The sequence below is a fragment of the Rhinopithecus bieti genome, unplaced genomic scaffold (genome assembly GCF_001698545.2).
Source record: "Rhinopithecus bieti isolate Rb0 unplaced genomic scaffold, ASM169854v2 scaffold_17667, whole genome shotgun sequence".
Lineage (NCBI taxonomy): Eukaryota > Metazoa > Chordata > Mammalia > Primates > Cercopithecidae > Rhinopithecus > Rhinopithecus bieti.
In genome coordinates this window covers 424,606-448,355 of record NW_016809668.1, presented here as the reverse complement: position 1 = coordinate 448,355, position 23,750 = coordinate 424,606, and the positions used below count along the sequence as shown (strand labels likewise).

At 36.9% G+C, this 23,750-nt stretch overlaps 1 protein-coding gene across 2 annotated transcripts in view; it reads right to left on the bottom strand.

Moving 5' to 3' along the window:
* ADAMTSL1 (ADAMTS like 1) overlaps positions 1–23,750 on the bottom strand; it is a 984,547-nt gene that overhangs the window by 706,133 nt on the left and 254,664 nt on the right. For both annotated transcript variants that reach the window (XM_017890111.1, XM_017890108.1), the window contains exon 2: positions 20,923–21,042. In XM_017890111.1, coding sequence (XP_017745600.1) covers positions 20,923–21,042 — 120 coding nt within the window. The remainder of the gene's footprint in view (positions 1–20,922; positions 21,043–23,750) is intronic.

The window sequence follows — 23,750 nt, the reverse complement described above, 5'->3', positions numbered from 1 at the left end:
ATAAGGACTATACTCCATGGAGAGCAGTTACTAGAAAGAAGATAATGACAAGGGCTTCCCTGTGTGCCTAGACCCTGCATCAACAGAGAGAAGTTAGGCCCATGACTGAGGGGCTGCATCACTCTCAATGTGAGTTACTTACTGGGAACAGCACATGACACTTGCTGATGACAATGCAGCATGGTGACGCAGAAACAATTTTGCTCTCAAAAGATGACCACTTCTACTAGTGCTATCTTTCCACTGAAATATTCCGGAGTTAGACATGGGATTTAGGGTTGAAAGTCTTAGGTCTGGGTCCTGGTTCCACCATTTACCAGTTATGGGGTACTGGACAATCCCATTCTTATCGTCAATAATATACATGTTCGTGTGCGTGTGCGTGTGTTGTACAGTGATAAGTAGGCACTGCTGGCACAATATGATAATAATAATTACCCAGCATGACCAATGACGAAGAAGATCAAGTGACTGGATGCAAGGAAAATTGCTTTATAAAATGTGAAATGCAATTCCAAATTACGCAAAGAGATCCCGCTCAAACTCTTCATCCTACTGATCTCATTAAACATGTTAGGCGATTTTTATTTTAAATCAGAACCAATCACAAAATATATTGCAATAATTTTTTAAAGCAGTTCTGTCAAAGGGACTGAGATGCAAAGTCTACTTTTATGGTGGGACATTATATACTCATTCTGCAATCAGCAAAATGAAGTCTCAGGCAGGTGACATGACTAGGATGTGTTTGGGCAGACACTAGGCAACAAAGCCTCAAATTCCTGATCAAGGACATTGCCAGCCTTTACTCACATAACATCATCCTACTTCAAATGTCAAGAGATGCAGAGAAGACCAAGGAAAGCAAACCTCAAACAAGTTTACAGGAAGGTTATAGAAACATACTTCAAGTTTTGTGCTGTTTTAAAAATAAGAACTCAATAGTAGTTGTTTCCTTACTAGCTGTTTCACAGACCAAGAACATCTCTTCCTCTCATACCTTACAATCTAAGGAAAAGCCAGCCTATGGTCCACAACCATCATTAGCCATTCTGTATTGTTTACAATTCCAGGAACATTTTCTCCTTGGAAGCAGAGACCAAGTTGTCCAGGCTGCATAGAAATAAGTGGTACCTGAGTTCTCAGCTCAAGCTTTTATCGTAATTTTAAATCTTTACTTCCTATTCTATAAAGATTTTGACACATCACAATGTGAGAAAGGGATATGTAATTCTTTGATGATAAATACTTATTTTATGATGTCTTCATTTAATCCTAGAATAAATTTTAAATTCTCAAACTATTCCACGTTCCATGGTCAAACACATCCAATGTCACATCAATAATTATGTAACTTTTTTTCCCAACTATATTACATAGATCTCTACCTTCTTGTACAGCAAGTATTTTACATGACATAACCAATGCTTATAAACTTGGAGTCATAATTATGCACACATTTGTTACTCAATTATGCTTTCAAAGATTATACTGATGTATAAGGCTACTCATTTCTATACCACATTGATTTAGACAGCTAGTGCTTTTTAAATAATTTCTCGATAATTTTGTTTCCTTGTCAGTTGTCTCTTCTCTCATTGCTATCAATACCTACCCGATTCAAGTGGCAATGTCTTTGTTTCATAGTTTAAGAAACCAGTTGTGTTAGTTTTCAATGCTGCATAACAAATTACCACAAACTTAGTGGCTAATAATATTATACATTTATAAATTCACAGTTTCTGTGGGTCAGGAATGTGTGCATAGCTTGATCAGGTGCTTTGCAAGGCTGAAATCAAAGTGTCAGATAGGGCTGGGTTCTCATCTGGTGGCTCATCAGGGGAAGTGTCTACTTCTTACTTTACAGGTTGTTGGAAGAATTCATGGCCTGTATCTGTAGAACTCATGGTAGGTGGCTTCTTCAAAGCCAGTAGGAAGGAGAGCAAGACTCTCAAGCAAGTCTTCTAGTAAGAGGGTGTCTTATATAACATCATCAGAGGAATAATATCCTGTCACCTTTGCCATATTCTATTGGTTAGAAGCAATCACAGATCCTGCCCGAACTCAAGGGAAGCGATTATGAACACCAGGCTATAAAGACCAGGAGGTGAGGATCATAGAGGCTACTTTAAAATATTTGAGCGATAGAGATTAAATATCCCTAATCTGAAAATCTGACATCCAAAATGCCCTAAAATGCAAAAGACTTCTGGTGTCAAGCATTTCAGAGAAGGGATATTCAACCTGTGTCAATTAATCAATCTGCTTAGTATCAAATGCAAAGTTAGAACAATAGATCCAAAACAGGAGACCAAAGGCCTTTTGTGAGTTAGTTACAGTGATTTTTATGACTGCCATTTTAATTACTTTCTGAATTTGGCCATGCTCTCAATAGTCCAGGTATTTAATATGTGATTTTTAGATATATGGATGAGTTCTCAAGCCAGAGGTCACCACTTTCAAGAAATAATATTGCTGCCTCCCATTTTTTTCTTCTGTAGATGGGTTGTGAAAATACTGATCCACTCACTGTCATTTCTACATGAGAAGAGTTTGTTATTCAGTGGATTGAGTGAATCTCTGGCTAATGTTCAGTTACTAAAGAATGCCTACTCATGGCAGTAGGCCAGGACAAGGCACTTGGCTATGGTGAAATTCCAATGACAATGGGCAAAATAAAAGCGGAAGTTTCCCTTCTTCACTCACTCCAAAAAGTAAAAATCCTACCCTCTTAGCATATCCTCTTAGGTATTTAACTGCCTATGGAAAATTTTGATACTGGTGATTAAAAAATATTCTTGTAAAAGTTATGTGTAGGAAATACTTGAATAATCCTAGACAAACTTGAGAAAAATTGATATTTCCTTCACTGTATCCACGAGTCTGGAACTTGTTTAAATTAGTTTCCTCTTCCAGGCATGAGAAGGTCAGCTCCTGATCCCTCCTTTGGTACACGAGGCAGAGGTCACAGGTAAAGTATTTAGTGTGCATAACAATTTTACACCACAATTGCTCTCAGACTTTACACTCTTTGGAGCAGTTATCTGGCGAACAAGAAATGTATGCAGCAAGTGGAATGAACTTTGGAATCCATTCAAAGAAAATGAAATGCTTGTCACTTCTGTCAGCATTTGTTACATTTCGGAATTATCTGTTGGATGATGAAACAATCTCTCCCTCTTTTAGACAGCACTGGGAAACAAGACAACAGGGTGAGTTTATTCTATGACCAAATCCTATCTGAAAAACAATGCCTCAGATTTAAATTACAGTTGAAACTTCTTTCCCTAGTCATGGTATTTAATTAGTTTGCGCTTGTTTCAACTATGTAAAATTTAATTTCTCAGTGCAAATTCAAAATAATAGAAAAGTTATCAGTATAACAATCTTTAAGCTGTAATTAAAATAATAAAGTTATGTCTAATGTCACCCAATCTGTAAATAAAGACTGGTTTATTCTTTTTTACATAAATTACTGAATGTTGCACATAAGTTAGAGTGGCAGAATAATTATTTGAGATATTAACTAACTTTTTCCCATTTGATCCAAAAGATATGAGGGTCACCATTAACCCCAAACGTTGAATTACTGAATTCTAAATTCAAATGCTGAAATTCAGGTAAAAGATAAAACATTTAACAGTAGATGAGATCTAGCATACAATTTTTTCCCCACATGTACCCTTCTCCCAACTACTTCCACATGATGAGAATCTTCTATAGAAGCTAGGTAGGTAGAATGCAGAGAAAATTCAAGATAGACATGTCTGGAAACTATATGCCCTTCCCATCCACCAGAAAGTCTTACACAGGGGAAATGGGCAGCATGTACCCTTACTTTAAGTTTTATGTTTGGGAATCTCAGAAAAGAAAATACATTATCTACTTTGTCTTAGAGGAAGTGGACATCAGGCTTCACAGAAAAGTCCTCCAAGCCACCCAGTGGAACTGTGAAAATGGTGGCATTACACATGTATTAGGCATGAAAGAGCAAGAGACTTCAAACACACATCCACACCCTCAACTCTGGTTTCCTATGGCTGGAGAGAAGCATCTAAAGTATCCTATGGGTTACAGATGCACTCAGATGATCAGAGAAAGAGAAAATGATGGCCTACCAGAAGACTCTTTGCTCACACTGATAAAGCCTGTATAGTTCCCACCAGGAACCTGCTGGATATGGCTGCTCCTTGGCAATGATAGCAACAAGAGGCAGAGAAATTCTAGGTAGACAGGGGCAGGTCCCTGGTGAAGACCCACCTTCAGGCCAAAAAGCCTGAGGCCACAGCCCAAAGTGAGAACTCATATCCTGTTTTCCTGCTTGAACGTCACCTTTTCCTAAACCACTGATGGTCCTGCCCCACCCCACATGCTGTGCCTATAAAGACCACAGACTCAGCTGGTGGAGAGAAGCAGCTGGACATCTGGACTATGGCTGGATGCTGTAGAGAAGCAGATTGACTTCAGAGGGACAAGTTGATGGCACAACTTTGGAGAACAATCTGGCTGGAGACGGCTGGACTTCAGGGGAAGATTTCCTGCCCTCCATCCCCTTTTCAGCTCCCCTCCCCGCTGAGAGCCACTTTCATCAACCATAAAATCCCCTGCATTTACTATCCTTAAATTCATTCATGAGACCTCATTTTTCCTGGATGCTGGACAAGAGCCCAGGAGCCAGGAGGACAGATACAAAAGGCTGCCACACTGGCCCTCTGCCCTCACTGGTGGAGGGCAGCCACCCCATGCAACAAGGCAAACAGCCCACTGAGCTGTTAATACTTAAGCCATTCACAGACAGCAGTGCTAAAAGCACTGTACACACCCTCTGAGATTTTGTGGGTTGCAGACACGCCAATCTGAATGCTGCTGCAGGGCCCACACAGAGTTCACTCCTGCTGGCACTGAAGCAGCCAAGTGGTTCCAGTGCTTGTGTACTCCAGTTCTCACCTCGTTGACTTGTGTGTTCCCTCCCACAAGGAGTTGAGAGTGGCAGGCTAAGTAAACAGGCATCCTTGTTGCACGTCCTGGAAAGGGGTCAGGGAATGCTTCAGCAGGCAGGTGGTAGCAAGTCTAGTGGCCTGGCAGCAGGTCCAAGATGCTTCTTCTCTCTCTACCCCAAGTTGCCATGCAAGTGCTGAAGCCAACTGGGATGAGTTAACACCTTGAGTGGGAGGCCAGGTTAGATCCAAGCACCTTTTCCTTGTTCTCTGCAGTGGCATTTACACAAGCTCCCCAGAGAATGAGGGTACATAAACGACAAAGACACGATCCTGGACCCAAGTCATTAATTTAGATTCAATTCGCCTGCAATGAACTAAAGTAACTTCCTGCATTAAGTGAGGAATGGGGTATAAACAGAAGATAACTTAAACACCAAAAGGAAACAAAGTCACCCTTTTGCACACTTGAGAATGTGACTGTGATATTTACACTCACCACATCAGTATTTAGATAAAATTCTAAATTCTAAAATACAAATTTTTAATACACTCTTTCAAGTATTCAACAAAATTATGTTTCTTCAGGGATGATGAAATTTAACAAGCCAGGTAAAGAGTCTTAATGTCTTACCATTAAAACCATCCTTCTGTTATATTTTTGTTGAGCTCGTGTCCCTGTGTGTATTTTTGGTTTTATAATTGCAATATTTGAACAATTTTTGCCCTATGTTTGCTCTCACATATTCACAGAATAAGTACTAGTACAGAATCAGATGTGTCACACGCACCTCCAATCATCCTACTCCTTCAAGTTTTAGTGTGTGTTGCATCTATCACATACACCAATTACGTGCAGAATAACTCCATGTACACACAATTTGAAAGGGAGTATTTCTCCCGCTCTGAGGTAGGATTGCCTGAGCTTTAAATTGCCTTGAAGAATGAACTGTTCAGATTCCTGTGTTTTGTTCAATCATAGCAATAAGAGTGCAATAAACATCTATACCCCAAATGGTCAGAAAATTGCAAACAACTTCAATCCAGTTTTTAAAAAAGATGCTATGCCTGTCAAAAGTAAGCCATACACTTAGCAGGACCACATGGGATCATCTGAAGGAAAAAATAAAATAAAAGAAATTTGTCTTACTGCATCACATTAGGTTTGTCAAAGGAAAGATGTGCTTTGAATATCTAATTAAAAGCAAGTCTTGTGTGGCAGGTCATCTTCCTCGCCATGCCTGCATGTGTTTGTGTGTCTGTGTGTGTGGCTTTTAAATTAATATCATGTCAATTAGCCCAGGAGAGCCTTTTAGTGTAAAACTGAACAAGGAACTCCTAAAATGAAATATGTCCAGTCTTACTTTACAGAAGCCCTTTAATAATTATAACCAAATTTATCTTTTTTTTTTTATCTTCTTTCTTTCTCTTTTTTCTTTTTTTGAGACTAGGTCTCACTATATATTGCCCAGGCTGAGCTCAAACTCCTAATCCCAAGTACTATCCCTAATCCCAAAGTACTAATCCCAAAGTCCCTAATCCCAAAGTACTGGGATTACAGATGTGAGCCTCTGCACCAGGCCTAATTTTAAGTATATATGATAAAAATCCCCAAATCCTTAAAAGATTATTTTTTCCTCCAAATCAGAGGACACTGTTGTTAGTGGTGGTTTTGACACTTTATTTTGCTATTAACAATAAAACAAATCTGTGAGACAAATGTGTCTACTAATAGATTAGCACCACATGGCAAACCTTTTCAATGTAAAAAAATTTAAGACTATTTTTTAAAAGTAGTTTCAGTTTCACAGCAAAATTAAGAGAAACATACAGAGATTTCCCATACACCTTCTAACACAACACATGCATAGCCTTCCCCATATCACCCCCACCAGAATGGTACATCTGTTAAGACTGATAAACCTACACTGACACATCATAATTACCCAAAGTTCACAGTTTACACTAGTGTTGCTGTGTGCATTCTATGGGTTTGGACAAACATATAATGAATCCACCATTACGGTATAATCTAGAGTATTTTCACTGCCCTAAAAATCTATGCTCTACCAATTCATGCCTCCCTTTCTGCTAACCCCTAACAACCTCTGATCTTTTTACTGTCTCCATTGTTTTGCCCTTTGACAACCTCATACAGTTGGAATCATACAGTATGTAGCCTTTTCAAATTTGTTTCTTTCACTGAGTAATACACAGTTAAGTTTCTTCCATTCCTTTTCAGTGCAAAATACTATTTCATTGGATATATTCATTTATTTATCCATTCACCCACTGAAAGATATCTTGGTTGCTTCCAAGTTTTGGCAATTATGAATAAAGCTACTATAAACATCTGTATGTAGGTTTTTAACTCCTTTGGATAAATACCAAGGAACGTGATTACTGGGAAGTATGGTAAGAGTATGTTTACTTTTGTAAGAAACTGCCAAACCGTCTTCCAAAGTGGCTCTGGCTGTACCATTTCACATTCCCAGCAATGGATGAGAGTTCCTGTTCTTCCACATCCTCACCAACATTTCGTGATGTCAGTGTTTGGATTTTGACCATTCTAATAGATGTATAGTGGTATCTCATTGTTGTTTTAATTTGCATCCCCCTAGTGACATACGATATGTAGCATGTTTTCATATGCTTATTTACCAGCTGTATATTTTCTTTGGTAAGGTATCTGTTAAGGTCTTTGGCCCATGTTTGAACTGGATTGTTTGTTTATTGTTGAGTTTTAAGTTCTGTATATTTTAGATAATAATCCTATTTCAAATGTCTTCTGCAAATATTTTCTCCCAGTCTGTGGTTTGCCTTTTCATTATCTTGACATTATCTTTTACAAAGAAGAAGTTTTTAGTTATAGTGAAGTCTTCATTATTAATTATTTATTTCATGAATCATGCCTTTGGTGTCCTATATAAAACATCATCGCCATACCCAATGTCATCTAGGTTTTCTCCCATGTTATCTTCTAAGAGTTTTTTAGTTTCGTGTTTCTGTTTAGGTCCATAATCCATTCTGTGTTAATTTTTGTGTAAGGTCTGTGCCCAGATTTAATTTTTTGCATATGGAATCCAGTTGTTCCAGCACCATCTGTTGAAAGACTGTCTTTGCTTCATTGTGTTGCCTTTGCTCCTTTATCAAAGATGAGTTGGGGAGGACACTTTTGGCAGTAAGAGGAAGTCTGATTACCTGGCAGGCAGTAACATATAAGAATCAATGGTTTTAGAATCATCTAGGTCTAGTTTTGAACCCAGTAACACCTTCTAACTAGCTGTATGATCATTAGAGCCAGATATTTAAGCTTGTTCAGCTTGTTTCCTTACTTGCAAATGAGAGTCCATGGCTCCTGCTTCAGTGTTTAGAGGCAACATAAAGCACAGTTCAGGAGTATGGACTGTGGAATCAGGCTGCCCAAATTGGAACCCACATTCTACTACTTACAAAGCATGTAACCTTGACAAGGTGGTGAATCAGTCAGTGCCTCAGTTTTCTCATAAGATTATTTCTGATATGATCTGAAATGTCTGCCATTATAACTGTCACATTCATAACTTAGTGAGTGTCTGATAAATAATAAATATTTGCTGCTGTTGTGTTCATCACTATTATTATCACCACCTGCCACTCTGCAGTTCAACCATTTATCTCTCACTTTGCCTTACACGTCAGCATCAGGCATACAGTATTAGTGTGGGAGCATTTCTCCTTATATAAACAGAGCCACAAGACATGTTGGGAGAGTCTCCACTCTTTTTTAAGCTATTGTCTTTATATTCTGGAGAATAACATTTTTGAGTCTTTGTTTTCCCTTCTTAAACTGTATAGACCACAGGATTCTTTTTGAAAACCAGTATGTAATTCACAGAAGTCATCCTTCAAAGTGTATACAATTAAGTAGTTTTTAGTATGTTGTGTAACCATGACCACTATCTAATTCTAAAACATTTTCATCACCCACCAAAAATCTTAAAGTCACTGGCAAGTCAATTTTGTATTCAGCATGCAGATTTGGGGGATTTGATTCAATTATTGTTTCACCTACTATATCACTGTGGCAGAGACTGTTAGCTGCTCACTCCAATACCCATTCTCCCTTCTTCCTTAAGCTAGCTGTATGGCTGCCCAGATTTCCCTGCACCTAGGCAAGGGTATGTAACCAAATTCTTGCCAATGAGATGTAAAAACAAAGTGTGGGGTAGCAACTGGAAAATCTCTTATGAGCCACCTAATATGCACCTTTTCTCCATTTGTCCTTTCCTCTTTCTCACTGGCTGGAATATAGGTGTAATGACTGGAGTTCTGGTGCCATTTTGGATCACCAAGTATCCTTGCGAATGGGAGGCTTGGATGATTTAGAAGGAAAGTAGAATAAGCTGCATCCCTAGCACCTTTAATCATACTGGTCCTGACATTTCTATCTCTGGAAAGTTTCTTTTACATAAGGAAAAAACAAGTGTCTACTTTTATGCCACTGTCTGGGGAAGTTTCAGGCACACACAATGGACTTAATATTAAATGACACAATGTTTTAGCCATATTCCCATCAGTGTCATGCATTATTAATTGCCAGGAAGTTAGGGTATGCAAAAAACTAAGGCCAATTTCTTCTGCTATTAATAAGAATTATACCAGATTGGTGCCCAGCACAGAACACCACAGTTTTCAACAACTTACTTAGTTTCCTATACACATTCTCCACACACTCATTCATTCATACTTTGGGGCATATGTAATACATAAAGGTGAACAGTCCCTATAGAAACTTGGCCAGCACTGGTAACTGGTCCTATATTCAAACCAATTTACTAAATTGTACTTTCTAACTGGAGTCAGGAAACCATCTAAAAATACATATGTCAATGCTCAAATCCATCAAAAGGCAATCGAGTGTGCAAAGCAATAGCCCTATGTGGGAATATAACTGCAAACTATAATAATGTCTATCTGAAATTTTCTGTGCTCATCAGCTTCTCCGAACCTACTTCATATGTAACTGAGTTTAAGACTTCTTTAAAAAAATCAAGTGCTGTTTCTGAAGATTTTCCTATTAAGAGGATGAGATATCCTGAATTAATGATACTTGTAATCTAAGTACTTTGCCATTATCCCAGCGAACTGACCTAAAAACAAACATATCCCAATAGTCAGAATTAAAATGTTAACATTCTGAACTCCTAGAGAGTATAAACTATTTAACTCATTTTTATATCCCGTTAGTACCTATATTACTGTGTTGAATACACTTGATGCTCAGTAAATGGTTGTTAAGTTGAATTCCTGTATTCTTTAAACTGCATCATTTTAACAATTTAAGTAACAGATCTTTGTGACCCTGGAAAAAGTGCTTTTCATTTCTTCTTCCATTACAAGAGGAAAATGTTACCCTGTCTCTAAGATTAATGAAGATATGTATGCAAAGTGCTTAAGACAGCACCTGATACAGAAGAGGGTAATAAATGATAGTTACTATCATGATAGTCAATAACTATAATTATTGTTATTACCAATATTGTTATTAATATAGTTATTATCACTATGGCATCAATAAATGATATGTACTCTCATTACTACTGTTAACATTTTAATTGTTATTACTACTATTGTTGTTACTATGTTATTATTTTTACTCTGCTTAAGATTCTGTTCCATGTGCCGGAAAAACAAAGTATTGTCAAACATATTCCTTGCTTAAAAATACGCTAGGGCAAATGATCTATATGTATAAAAAGATAAGTAAAGTTGCAAGGTAGGAGGGTTTCAGTCCGCAGCAGCATGCTACAACAAATTGACAACATTCTTGAAACAAGACCACAGACTTATTTCCTAGTATGAATTTTTTTAATTGCCTTGTGTCCAACTGCAGCTCTAGCCAAACCTTTGTTTGCCTTTTTTTGCATTCTCTCTTCTTAGCCTCTTCCCTAAATCCTACCCTCTGAAATCTCAATATACCTGCTTTTTTCCCCAGACTTGGACTAAAATTCCCTTCTTGGAAGATGATTTCTGAAGATTAAGAGCCTGGTACTAGACTGCCCCTCAGTCTGAGTCAAGGATTCTCTATACCTGTGTAGGGTCTTCCAGGCAGCCTGAGTAGGCATGCCACGAGCTGGTTCCATGAGCAAAGATAGTGAGACCCATAGGAGTTTGGAGACAGAAGCCCACCCTGAGGACCAGAATGAGAGCTGGCTTCCTGGAGCAGGTAGGACTCGTATTGAGTTAAGAAAGGAAAGTCTAGAGAGGAGGAAAGGAAGACATTCCAGGCAGAAGAGGTCCTGTGAGCAAAGCACTGAACTGATAATATGATACGAAACAAAAAGTGGTCTCAGCAAGTTGGAGCTAAGAAGTTGTAAACAGATATTGTCAGAAGCAAGGTTAGAGTTAAGCAGGAATCAGACTAAGGTGTTTTAATGTTAAATTGTGTTTCAGGAATATGACATTCCAAAAACACATAATGGGCTTTGACGTACAAGTACCCACTGTATCAAGAGCAAAGTGCATATTATTTGTTACCAATATTATGTAGATAAATGCACAGTGTATGTAGAATGGATGGGCAGCCAGTTGGTGTTTGTGGAGAACTGGGAAGGAAGTTGAGTCTACTAGGAAGAACTCTAAGAATTTAAAGTTTCCATTAAATATCAAATTTGAAACACAGTATCTTAGGGTTCAGGATCATCCAGAACACGTTTACTTTAAAGGTCAAGAAGACAAGGTTCAGAGAGTTCCATGACTTGCCTAAAGTCTCACAGCCAGTTGGAAATGAAGCTTCAACCCAACAACACAAACCCTGCTCAAGTTTTAAGCTCTATAAATGACACCTTGATACCAAATCCCACATTTTCAATGTTGGTGTTGCAATAACACACACACAAAACTAAATTGTTCTCCTTTTGGAAACTTTCCATTGGGTAATAAGGCTACCATTTTTTAAATTTAACAAAATTATTACATTGTTCTCTTACTTAAAAATTACCATTAACAACCAGGGAAAACAGGATATAAATTTTAAAATGAACATTTAGAAATTGCATCAATTCAATAATATTATTATTTAAATAATGTCTTGTTAGTGTTTTACTTCAGTTGGTCAGCCTGATTACAATTTTAGTTTAAAGATGCAAATTTCTACCTACTCTGAAATAGCACTAACTCTAAAAACTAAAAAAAAAATCATGTCTATCCATATTAGAAAATTTTAAAATTCTAGGAGAAGTTGTGCTGCATCGAAAGGACATTTTGTCACTGCTCACAGCCCAAAATATCCTCTCATATTTTCTTAAATTTAGGTATCAGATATCTGACTTTTGCTCATGTGATTCCAGAAAGCTGTCTGACCACTCCGGTTCTATTCAGCACCCCTCTGTGCAGACCTCTGATGCCAAATGACCTTGTTCAACCACTAGAAGAATCCCCAACCACTCCTCTTCAGCTGCCTTCAACTACTGATGGATGGTGCCTCCACACATGACTAAGCCATAAATGGTCTATTTAGGATAGGCATTTAAACTCAATGCACAGGTTGATAGCTTCAGCATTACCTTACAAACAACTAAGGGACTCCTTGGGAAGACAGTTATCCTTCCGTAAGGTGAACTTGCTCTTTATATTAAGGACATTTAGTACAGGGAAGCAACAAATTATTCTTTGGTGCCTCAAGTGGTTTTCTGAGTTATAATTTAAGTCTTATGCTTATGCTTATTAAGACAGTTCTGAAGTTAAGCAGCAAATATCCATCTCCTTACATTGATAACTATACTAAAGATATGTGATATTCATCATTCATTTCAGAGTGTTCTAGTTTGCTTAATATTAACTCTAAGTGGTGACCATCTCAGGAATTTGAATACTAACCTAAAGAAAAAAAGTTGGAGTTCATGCCTAGCAAGAATTTCTGTAATACTGAAATTTCACCGTTATTGACAAAGTTCTCCTTGGGAAGGGCCTCACAATATGAAACATGAAAATGCCCCCCAAAAGAGTCATAAAATTCACACACGTTATTTATGTATTTCCAACTAATGTTAACATTTTTTAAACCGAATTTTACTCGAAATTTGAGAGGTTGTTTGATCCTAAAAATCTGTCTGCATTAGTGTTGGGGCTTTTAATGCTTCACATTTTATTACTTCCAGTGTCTTTTAGATAATTAATCTTGGTGTCTATTTGTTGTTTGGAATAAATGGCAGAATCCTAGCAAATGGTGGACAGCTCATAAATAAAAGATAGGGGCTGTGTAAGCTGTAAGGAAATTAGAACTTGATAAAGAAAAAAGAATTATTTTTCCCTTAAAGGATAATGGTTTTCGCTAATTCCAAAGGTCAAGTGTAAAAAAATAGTCCCTCTCCTTCATTACTGAGATTCATCATCCTGACATTATTTACTAGAGGCACAGTTCATGAACTCATAGGAGGCCCCACGATGTTGGGTTCTGCTATCATACTTTTGACTACTGCTTAATTATATCGTGAGGCAAAAATATATTAAATCTTGGGCACCGAGCTTTGTCACTTTGTTTCAGTGATTTTCCAGTTCAACCACTGCTAATAAAAACAGTTACCATTTATTTTGCGCTATTTGCCAGATATTATCCCAAGTTTTTATTATACATGCATTGTAAAATATCTCAGTCATTAAAGCACACTGAAATAATGAAGCAAATATGTGTGCAACCACTAGCCATTTAAACAAATAGAAACATTTTATATTTTAAAAAATCAGTAACATATTATAGATAGGGCTAAAGTGTACTATGCATAGCATCCCAACCAATTATCTGTCCTCCTCTGCCTACAGAGGTTAGCGAACATCCCAAAGTTGAAGCATATTTTTTGCACCTGTCTTTACACATATTTTCTATAAATGAAATCTAATAAAGGTTTATGTAACATTAAAATGAGAACAAATGATACCATATTATACAATGGTATCCCTTCCCCTGAATATTTTATTTTTGAAATCTATCTATTTTAATACATGTAGATCTATTATTTACTTATATAGTGTTTATTGTATAAATAAGCCATAGATCATTCTCCCATTTACCTTCTGATGGATATTCATGATTTCTTTCATTTTTAGGCTATAATATTCAATACCTAATTGAATGTAAGTGTAAGATCTTCTCTAAGGTAGGTTTTTAAAGGGAAATTGCTGGGATTTAGGACATGAATATATTCAACTTTACAGACATTGCCAAGTTGTTCTTTAAAGTGGTTATACCAATTTATGCTCCCACCAGCAGTATAGGAGTGCTTCTCATAACCTTACTTTCTCACTGACAATTGCCTTTGTTGGTTCTTTCAATTTGTTGCCCATCTGATGGGTATGAAATGCTATTTCTGTTATTTTAATTCACAAATCCCTCATGATGAGTAAGGCTGAGCACCTCTTCATGTGTATTAAGCCATCCATATCTCTTTCTAATGATTCATTTTTTTCTATTGGGCTGTTCATCTTTTTAAGAATGATCTCTAGGAGTTCTTTATTCTATATATACTTTAAGTTCTGGGGTACATGTGCAGAAAGTGCAGATTTGTTACATAGGTATACACGTGCCATGGTTGTTTGCTGCACACATCAACCCGAAATCTACATTAGGTATTTCTTGTAATGCTATCCCTCCCCAGCCCCCCACCCTCAACAGACCCGTGCGTGATGTTCCCCCTCCTGTTGTCCATGTGTTCTCATTTTTTCAACTCCCACTATGAGTGAGAACATGCGGTCTTGTTTCTGTTCTTGTGTTAGTTTGGTGGGAATGATGTTTCCCACATCTACAACCATCTGATCTTTGGCAAACCTGACAAAAACAAGCAACAGGGAAAGGATTCCCTATTTAATAAATGGTGTCGGGAAAATTGGCTAGCCATATGCAGAAAGATGAAACTGGATCTCCTCCTTACACTTTATACAAAAATTAACTCAAGATGGATTAAAGACTTAAATGTAAGACCTAAAACCATAAAAACCCTAGAAGAACACCTAGGTAATACCATTCAGGACATAGGAATGGGCAAAGACTTCATGACTAAAACACGAAAAGCAATGGCAACAAAAGCCAAAATAGACAAATGGGATCTGATTAAACTAAAGAGCTTCTGCACAGCAAAATAAACTATCATCACAACGAACAGGCAACCTACAGAATGGGAGAAAATTTTTGCAATCCATCCATCTGACAAAGGGCTAATATCCAAAATCTAGAAGTTCTTCATATATTACATAATTTTTTTTGCCAGTTATGTACATTGCAAAGAATATCTTCCAGCTTGTGTCTTGTCCTTTTACCTTGTTTATGGCATTTTTAGGCATATTAAATTTCTATGGCATTAAAATGTTAATATAAAGTATCAATATTTTCTTTTACAGGTTGCACTTTTTATGTCCTAGTTAAGTAAATTCTTATACAAATTTGTTTTTAAGTTTTAAGGTCATGCTTTTCACACTTAGACTTTTAATCTGTCTGAAATTTGTTTTTGTGTAACCATTTATTACATCCTTTAGCAATTATTTCTAACAGCACATCTGTGATATACCAAGTTCTTTTTTACATGTGTCTATTTATAGGTTCTTTACTTATCTATATTGTTCTATTTGTCTATCTACGTTCTAACACCACACTTTTAATTCTTATAGCTTTGTAGCAAATAGAGCAATACTCAGCTTTTCCTTCTTCAAAATCATTCTAGTTAAACTAGATATGTGGACTAATTTGTGGGGAAACTGGCATCCTCATGACATTAACACTTCCCATTCATGAACATTTTATATCTCTCCATTTATTAGATCCCGTAATCCTTCAGTAAACATTTATAATCTATCCTAAGGAATTTCGATAAGGTTGATGATGTATTCCTGGGATAATGAAATGGAGACACTAACACAGAAAACTGATGATCACAGTAGAGAGAAAGCCTGTCATATGTCCACCACAGTTAGATGCCCAGCTCTCCTAGAGAATCCATATGTGACCCATCCAGTCTCTCCAGGGCAGAGCATGGGCTGGCCTTTCTGAGAGCTGCCTGCTAACCAGTAGTTTACTATTTCAAACAATAAAAAATGGAAACAGTTTGCTATTTAAAACAATCCAGGCTTTTTCTTTCTCTTTCCTCTTTTCTCTTTCTCTTATTTAAATCTGTTTTGCCTTTCTGAGATGAAATTAATTATTGGTTCCATAGGCTTCATGTGTACACAAGTAAATAATGTGGTCTTAATTAACTTTACATCTTTGAGTTATTCATTAATACTCCATTTTGTACCTCTTTCAGACTTTTTCAGACTTTTCATTAAATAGCTCTATATTGCAAAATGGAGATATTTATTGTCTACCTCAGGTTGTTCTGAGAAATACATATACACCCCTTAGTAAAGTGCTTGGTGCATATCCGGCCTTCCCCAGCTTCCTTTTCCTTTCCATAAAATGTAGAAATGATTTAGAGTATTAGCTTAGAATACAAAGTAAAATCAGAAAATGTGAAGTTATATGAAATATTTATGTGCGAAACTTAAAGCGTTTTTAATGTATACAGTTCATTACTGGTAGAGACATAATACATTAGATAAGTCTTGTAAAATACAGGCAAATAATAACACTTAAAAACCCCACAGGGTAACAGATTTTACAAACTATGTAGGATGTTCTGATTTTTTCTTTGTAATATCATATAACTCAAAGTAGCAAATGTGCTATAAACCAAATCTATGCTTCTTGTCTCAATGTATTTGCCCAAGGTAGAATTTTGGTAGCCAACTCAAATTATAGTTGTGAGTATCACAAAAAAACAAAGATTAAGTTGGAATGACTTACCTTTTTTAAACATCTGACCCCTACAAAATCACTGCACTGTTCTCCTTTACATAAAACTAGTTAAGAAAAAATATAATGGTCACTAATCAATAAAGCTTTACGAAGTTATAGGCAATTTAGAGCATGTGTATATTTGCAATTAAATGTTAGTTCATTCTTCTCTTTATTCCACAAACAGTTAGGGAAGAAGCAATTAGATCACATTTGTTCCTAAACATTCTGTCAGGAATGTGCTGAATGAATTCAGGTGGGAAGATGCTAATGAAAGAGTGAGTCATTCTTCAGTGACTCAAATGCTCCTGACACACTGCTACTTTCCTTGTATTTATGTCCACTAAATATTCTAAAATAGTAGCCAGTTTAGAAATATAATTAAGCAAATTAAATTATCTTCAGGTACTAGCACTTATATTCTAACATTTCATTTCCATTGACAGGAGTGGGGAGGAGGTTGGTGAGCCCCTCAAGAATACATGGAAATAGTTATATTCCATTTTACTTGAGTATGTATGTATTGGTTGAGTGAATTTTTCAGTTTGTAGAAACAATACTGCCCCACACCAGCTAACCGCCTTGCAGCCAACCAATGGAGAAAATATAATTTACTTTAAAGCAGAATCATTTTCAGTCAATTGCATTTTTTATTTCAGTTGAGTTTCAGCAAATTAATGACTTGCCCTAAAAAACAAACTCTTTACACACTGTGATTAAAGGTAGGCATTTCTGAAGATCTCCTCGTGAAAGCTCACCTCCATTCCACAAAAGACACCTCTATTTTACCACTCAACCCCCTCAACTGGTATAAATATTTAAATAACTTCTCTTTTATACTAAGGTACAATAGTGGCTTCAATAACCACTGTGTTTACCACAAAGCTACAGGCAAATGAAGTGTGCACTAATTACACACTGAAGAAACCTCATTCTTTAACGAATTTTGTTAATTATCATCCTGTTTTTGTAGCAAGCTCACAATCAAAATCAACATGATCTGTTTCTTGACTATTTCAATAATGAATAAAAGCCTTTGACAAACATCTCATTTCTTCTCTGCAAACAATGCAAATTATATACATGCAGAATTTCAGGCAATGCTTCGAAGTTTAGCTGCCTGCTGTGGCTTCTAGACAAAAGGCTCACTTAAATAGCTTCTCAAAGTGCAGAGAATGAAATTAGCCCTCTAAGAGCAAGCTAGCTAGAAAGTTTTTCTAATGCAACGCAAAAGTTAATTCACTCCAATAGGCCCTCGTTGAGAAGGGATTGAGAAAGTGTCACTGAAGGGTCAAAATGACCACTTACTTTGGTCAAAATAAATTATGTTTTTCGGTGAAAGAGTGCCACAAATAAGGCAGGCTGTTCTGGTTTTCAAAATTATTTACATTTTGAAAGAAATTTTTTTCTGGAAGAATTTTTAGTTAAGAAAGGGTGTGAGAGAAGAAAAGTTAAAGCCCTTAGAAGAGAATAGCAATACTTTCACCTGGAGTGAGGCATAGTGTCTCCTCGAGTTAATGCTACTTCTGTCCAATATGCTCTGTGTGCTGGGGATACATTTGTTACTTCCACAACTATCAATTTCCAGTTGGCAAAGATCCCTGAATTTACATTACTTATGCTAAACCTATATACTGGCTTGAAGAGACATCATGACAGATAATCCCAAATATTTTTTTATCACCTCATTAAAAACTGAAGTCATTCATACCATTTTAACAAGAACGCTTTGCATTTAGAAGGACGTTCACATTTATAAGGCCCTTTTCATGCATATTCTGTGATGGAATTCTCACAGTGTTTTCAATATAAAATGTTAACAACAAGGCAATAGAGGATAGGCATGGTGGGTTTTCTCACCACGACTATTCTCTATTCATTTGTGATTAAACCCTCAACACAAATGAGCATTTATCACAAGCAAGTGCTGGGCTAAATCCTAGGGACCTGAGAATCAACAGAGATCCTGTCTTCAGGGAGCAGAACTGCTAATCTGGTAGGGGAGGTTTGGGTACTAGGGAAGACATACTTAAAATCAGATAGGTTTGTACAAACAGAGTATGCTGCTCAACTATTTTTCATCTCTCAACCACTTGCTTTTGTCAAGTGATTCTTGTGACCTATACCAGGAAGGTTTCTTGTTGATTCTCTCATTCTGCTGAAGAGTCTCCTCCCAATAAGACAGAAACTCATAAATAAGGGGCATGAAGGGGAATTCCACCTTTCTGGTTACTAATACGAGTAGCAACTCATGTTTGAACTCTTCCCCTAGACAAACAGAGATTATGGCGACTCATCTTCCAATGTTGATTTAGGAAATAAAGTTACACTTTCAAAGTTTTCTATCTATCAGCCAAATGAAGCTCTCATGTATGGAGACACGCCTTCCACAGAAATTGTTAGAACTTCACACACTTATTGGGAGACTGAAGTAGCTTCTGGTAGTTGATAAGCTTTGAAGTTTTCTTTGTTTCCCCTCTTTTTCTTGTAAAACTCCAGCTTTGTGGAGTGACTACTTGTGTTGGTAGGTAATTCCTCTTTCAGATAAAACAGGTAAAATGCCTCCATCCACTCAATTACTATGAGTAAGCTAATTATAATTATTAAAAGGTAATTATAAATTACCTTTGAGGAAATTCAACAGCATGTACAGTTTTCATTTTAATGGAAATCAATGTAATACTAGGTAGTAACACTAATGTTTATGATACCCTTTGATGCTTATCAAGTGACAAAAATTGGTTTCAGTGGAACTACTGTGACAATTCCATTATGTCCATAATTAGTTCATATTATTCAATTTCCTTTATGGCAAAAATGATATAATAATTAGACTTGTTTATGAAGTTTTCATGTAGTATCTACACAGCAGCACTTACCAGGACTTTGCATAAATCAAACTCAATATGAGCTAAAATATTTCGGATTTCACATAACAGCAAATGGGACAAAATTAAGATATAATTGCAAGATGTTGTTCATAAGAAGGAAAACTAAAACTTAGGTGACAATGTGTAGGTCCATAGCAGATCACAAAGAAAGCTGTAAACAAACAAGGAAAATGTTTACATTGCATATGCAGAGGCAGGCTCTGCATATTCCGGCTTACTGAGAAGAAAAACCCAATATATGAACCATATGAAAATGTATTATAGTACCGTTGGGAGCCTCCACCGCCATTCCTGCTCATAATGGGTCCTAAGCTTTGAGAAAGATGTGAATGCCCACACCAAAAATATGTAAATGACAAAAACAATAAGAAGTGGCTTGTGAATGGCGGTGAAGAGAGCCAATTTACTCAGTGTCTGAAAGAGAAGCACAGCACGTGACACAATATGCAAAAGATACGCTCTTGACAGAGGGCAGTCAGGAGGTCGGGCACAGAAGGTAGAAATAAAGTCACTTGTATGTTTGTTTTGAGGGTATTCTAAGACGTTATTTTCTGCGATCCCATCCTTTTATGTTGGATAAGAAACCCACTGACTTGTATACACGGCATCCTCTAATTCCAATATGAATACTTCTAGGCGCACAAGGTCATCACTATACAGAACCACATTTAGAACTTTCACAAGTTATCTGTCCAATTCTCACGAAGAAGTCCAAATTACAAATCACAGTTTGATTTGCAAGCTGTCTCTTGACATCTCCAGTCAACTACACTATTGCTTTCATTTAAGAGCTCATTTTCTAGACTTTTTTTCCCCTAAAATCGCCACCAGAGAAACAAACTTTCATAAAACAAGTATTACTATCACTTTGAAGTAAGAATTTCTAAAAAGAAGCCAGAATTGGAAGATAGTAGAATTTCCACTGACCCGTAAAACAATCTGGACTTTACTTATAAATCTCCTTTTTCCTTTACTCATTTAAATCATTACCATTTTATGTTCAGATGCGCTGGCAAAACATCAGTATTTTAATGTGAATCCTCCACATGCAGCCCCAAACAAACTTTAACGCTTGAGTAAAATGTTTAAATCTCGCCAGACCCAGGAAAAGCCAGAAAGTTGCCCTACACAGTCTGTCCGCTGTGCTATCACTTTGCCTCCCCCTCCTCTCACAGACACGAGAAAATACCATCCAAACCTCTTCAGATTTGCTAAAACCACCACCACAAGTCAGAATCAGCCACGGAACCTCAATGTTTTCTGTGAATAAGTAGAAGAAGCGACACTGTACCGAGTCTTCAGTTTTGTGACCATTCAAGAGGTCAGACAGGAAATCTTCATGGAGGCTCTCTCTTCGAATCAGTGTAAATTCCCGCAGGAAAACAGCCCCTTGGCTTTGGTCTCCGCATACCTAGAGAGATAAGGTAGCTGAATTAAGCCTTCAGACAGAGCCTGGAGGGACTGGGCACTGTGCGATTAGTTGCAGAAAGCTCTTGGATTCATTTCAAGCCTGATTAGAGCAATCAAAAACAATGTATGCAAATACATACTAATGCAAGAACCACTAGAACATTCTGGCATGCGGCCTCTCCAATGGATGCCAAGAACGTCCCCTGCTAAGTTGATGCCTCTTAACTGATGGTTGTACAATCTCAAAATCCAGTGATTATAGGTTATCTCTGTGGCCAGGTCCAATATGGTCAGGCTCCTAAACTCACTCTATTGGGCTATCCATGGATCTGAACTCAAATGTGTCGTGGACCCACAGGGATCTATCCTTAGTCCAATAAATCCCAGCACCTAGAAGGGTCCCCATGTCCCGTTAAATATTTACTATGTAAGAAAAGCCTGCCTTGAGCCCAGAACTGACTTCCTGGGCTATTCAAGTGCTTTAGAACCAGATGTACTTTAGCTGCTCCAGAAGGAGGTATTGGAGAACTTTCATCTAGAGCTTATCACATTCCAGGTTCTTTACAAAGGTTATCTTGTGACAGCCCCAAGAGTTGTCTGTTATCAGCCACACTTTACAAATTAGGAACTAAAGGCACAAAAGGTTTCAGGAATTTGTCAAGTTAGTAAGTGCTGAAATCAGCATCCAAATACAGCATTCAAAAACCCTCATCTTTTCATTGTATCATTTGGCTTCTGAGCTATTCAAGCCTCCTCTGGTGAGAGGCAAATTGTTAAGTAACTCCTATACATTCAAGGTATAATCAATTCACCCAGGCCTCCTCCTACCTCTCTATGCCTCAGTTTACTCACCATACAACAGGAATGATAACAATGTTGCATTGTTGAGAAAACAGGAAATGACATGTAAAATGCTTAGTCTGATGCCTGTCATATAGAAAGCTTTCAGTAAATAACAGCCATTATTATTATCAAAAGCACATTCTGCCCAAGGAACAAGTAAAAATCTAAGGTTCTAGTACATGAAGTTCTTTAATCATATTTATAATATTTATAATGAACATAGTATATCACATTGTCTTTTTAAGTGTCATACATTTTGAATTTCATACCTTTTTATGGTATTGCTAATATCAGTAATGATTATGTGGATGTTTATATTAATTTATACCTTCTTGATAATAATGCATAATAAATTAGTCATTTTAAACCCTATGTCTTTCGGAAAGGGGTGTACTCTTCCATAACATATATAATGGCATCTCATCAAGATGCTTAATCCATCAAATACTTTTATATGACACCAAGACAAAAAGTCTTAATTAAACTTAAAATTCTGTTGTTATACAGTATAGTCAATATGACTGATGGTGGTAAAAAGAATCTTGGCCCCCAGCACCTATACACTCCGGTGTCACACAAACTTGCTTTACATGGCCAAAAGGACTGTGCAGATGTAATTAAGACTACTAATTAGGGTTAGTAACCTGGATTATCCAGGTAGGCCCAATGTAATCATATGAGTATGTAAAAACAAAGCTTTCTCCAGGCTGAGGGAGAACAGGAAGTCAGAGATGTGGCAGAGGGGGATACCAAGGAGATTTAAAGTGTAATGAGGACTTGACTTGCCACTGCTGGCTTGAAGATGGGAGGGGCAGGGGCATGCAGGAAGCATGAGAAGGAAGCTTGAAAGAGGACCCTGGTCCTAGACAAGAACTGTTATCTTCAGCCAATATCTTGATTTTAACCCAATAATACACTGACCAGAGAATCCAACCATACCTTGCCAGACTTCTGACCTACAGAAATTGTAAGATAATACTTTTGTGCTGTTTTAAGTCTTTAAATGTGTGGTAATTTGTTATGGCAGCAATAGAAAACTAATACTGAATCTCAGTATTATAATCTCAGTATTAGTAATCTCAATCACTGAAACTCAGGGCACAATGAGGTTATCTTGTTTCTTCTTCTACACTGAGTTTCATAAGAACTAACAAATACTAAACGAGTAGTGGTATAACTTACAAAAACTGATTCATGGAAATGTAGCCTTCTAGCTAACCTAAATTACTCCTGCTACATTTAAAATTAATTTTCTCTTAGCTCTTCCCCTATCAAGGACAGTCATTCCTTCAGTCCACACTTAAATATACTCCAAAGCCTGTCTTGACCGTGTGTAATTCCCCTGCTCAGAAGCCTTCCCCACTTCTTGCTGGGTGCATTCAAAATTCATGGACTTGCTATTCAGGTCCACTCACAGCTCTTCAAGCTCTAGGTAAGGAATGGCTGCGCTTATGCAATTGTCTTTTTCAGAAAGATCAAGAACTGGGTTTACAGTAATCCAGAATTGATGTGTTCTAATTTTGGTGTTTTTTGAAAGGACTAATGTATGTTGATCCCTGTTGAATCCCGTATTTTATGAATCATTTCTTCAAAAATCCAAGACTATTTTGAATTCTAACTCTATTATCCAAAATGGAGATCACCTTTAGTCATTCGATGCCAATTCTTAAAAAATAAAATTTGAAAAGAAGACTTAATGAACTTAGACGCATTTTCTTTGTGAAAACTTCTGTGCCTACAAAAAAAGTTTTTTTTTGTTAAACCAATTAAACAGACAAAAATGACTCAAATATCCTCCAAAAGAGGCAGTGAGATGTCAAATATAAAGACTGAACACTCACTAATGCTAATAATGAAGAATAAACA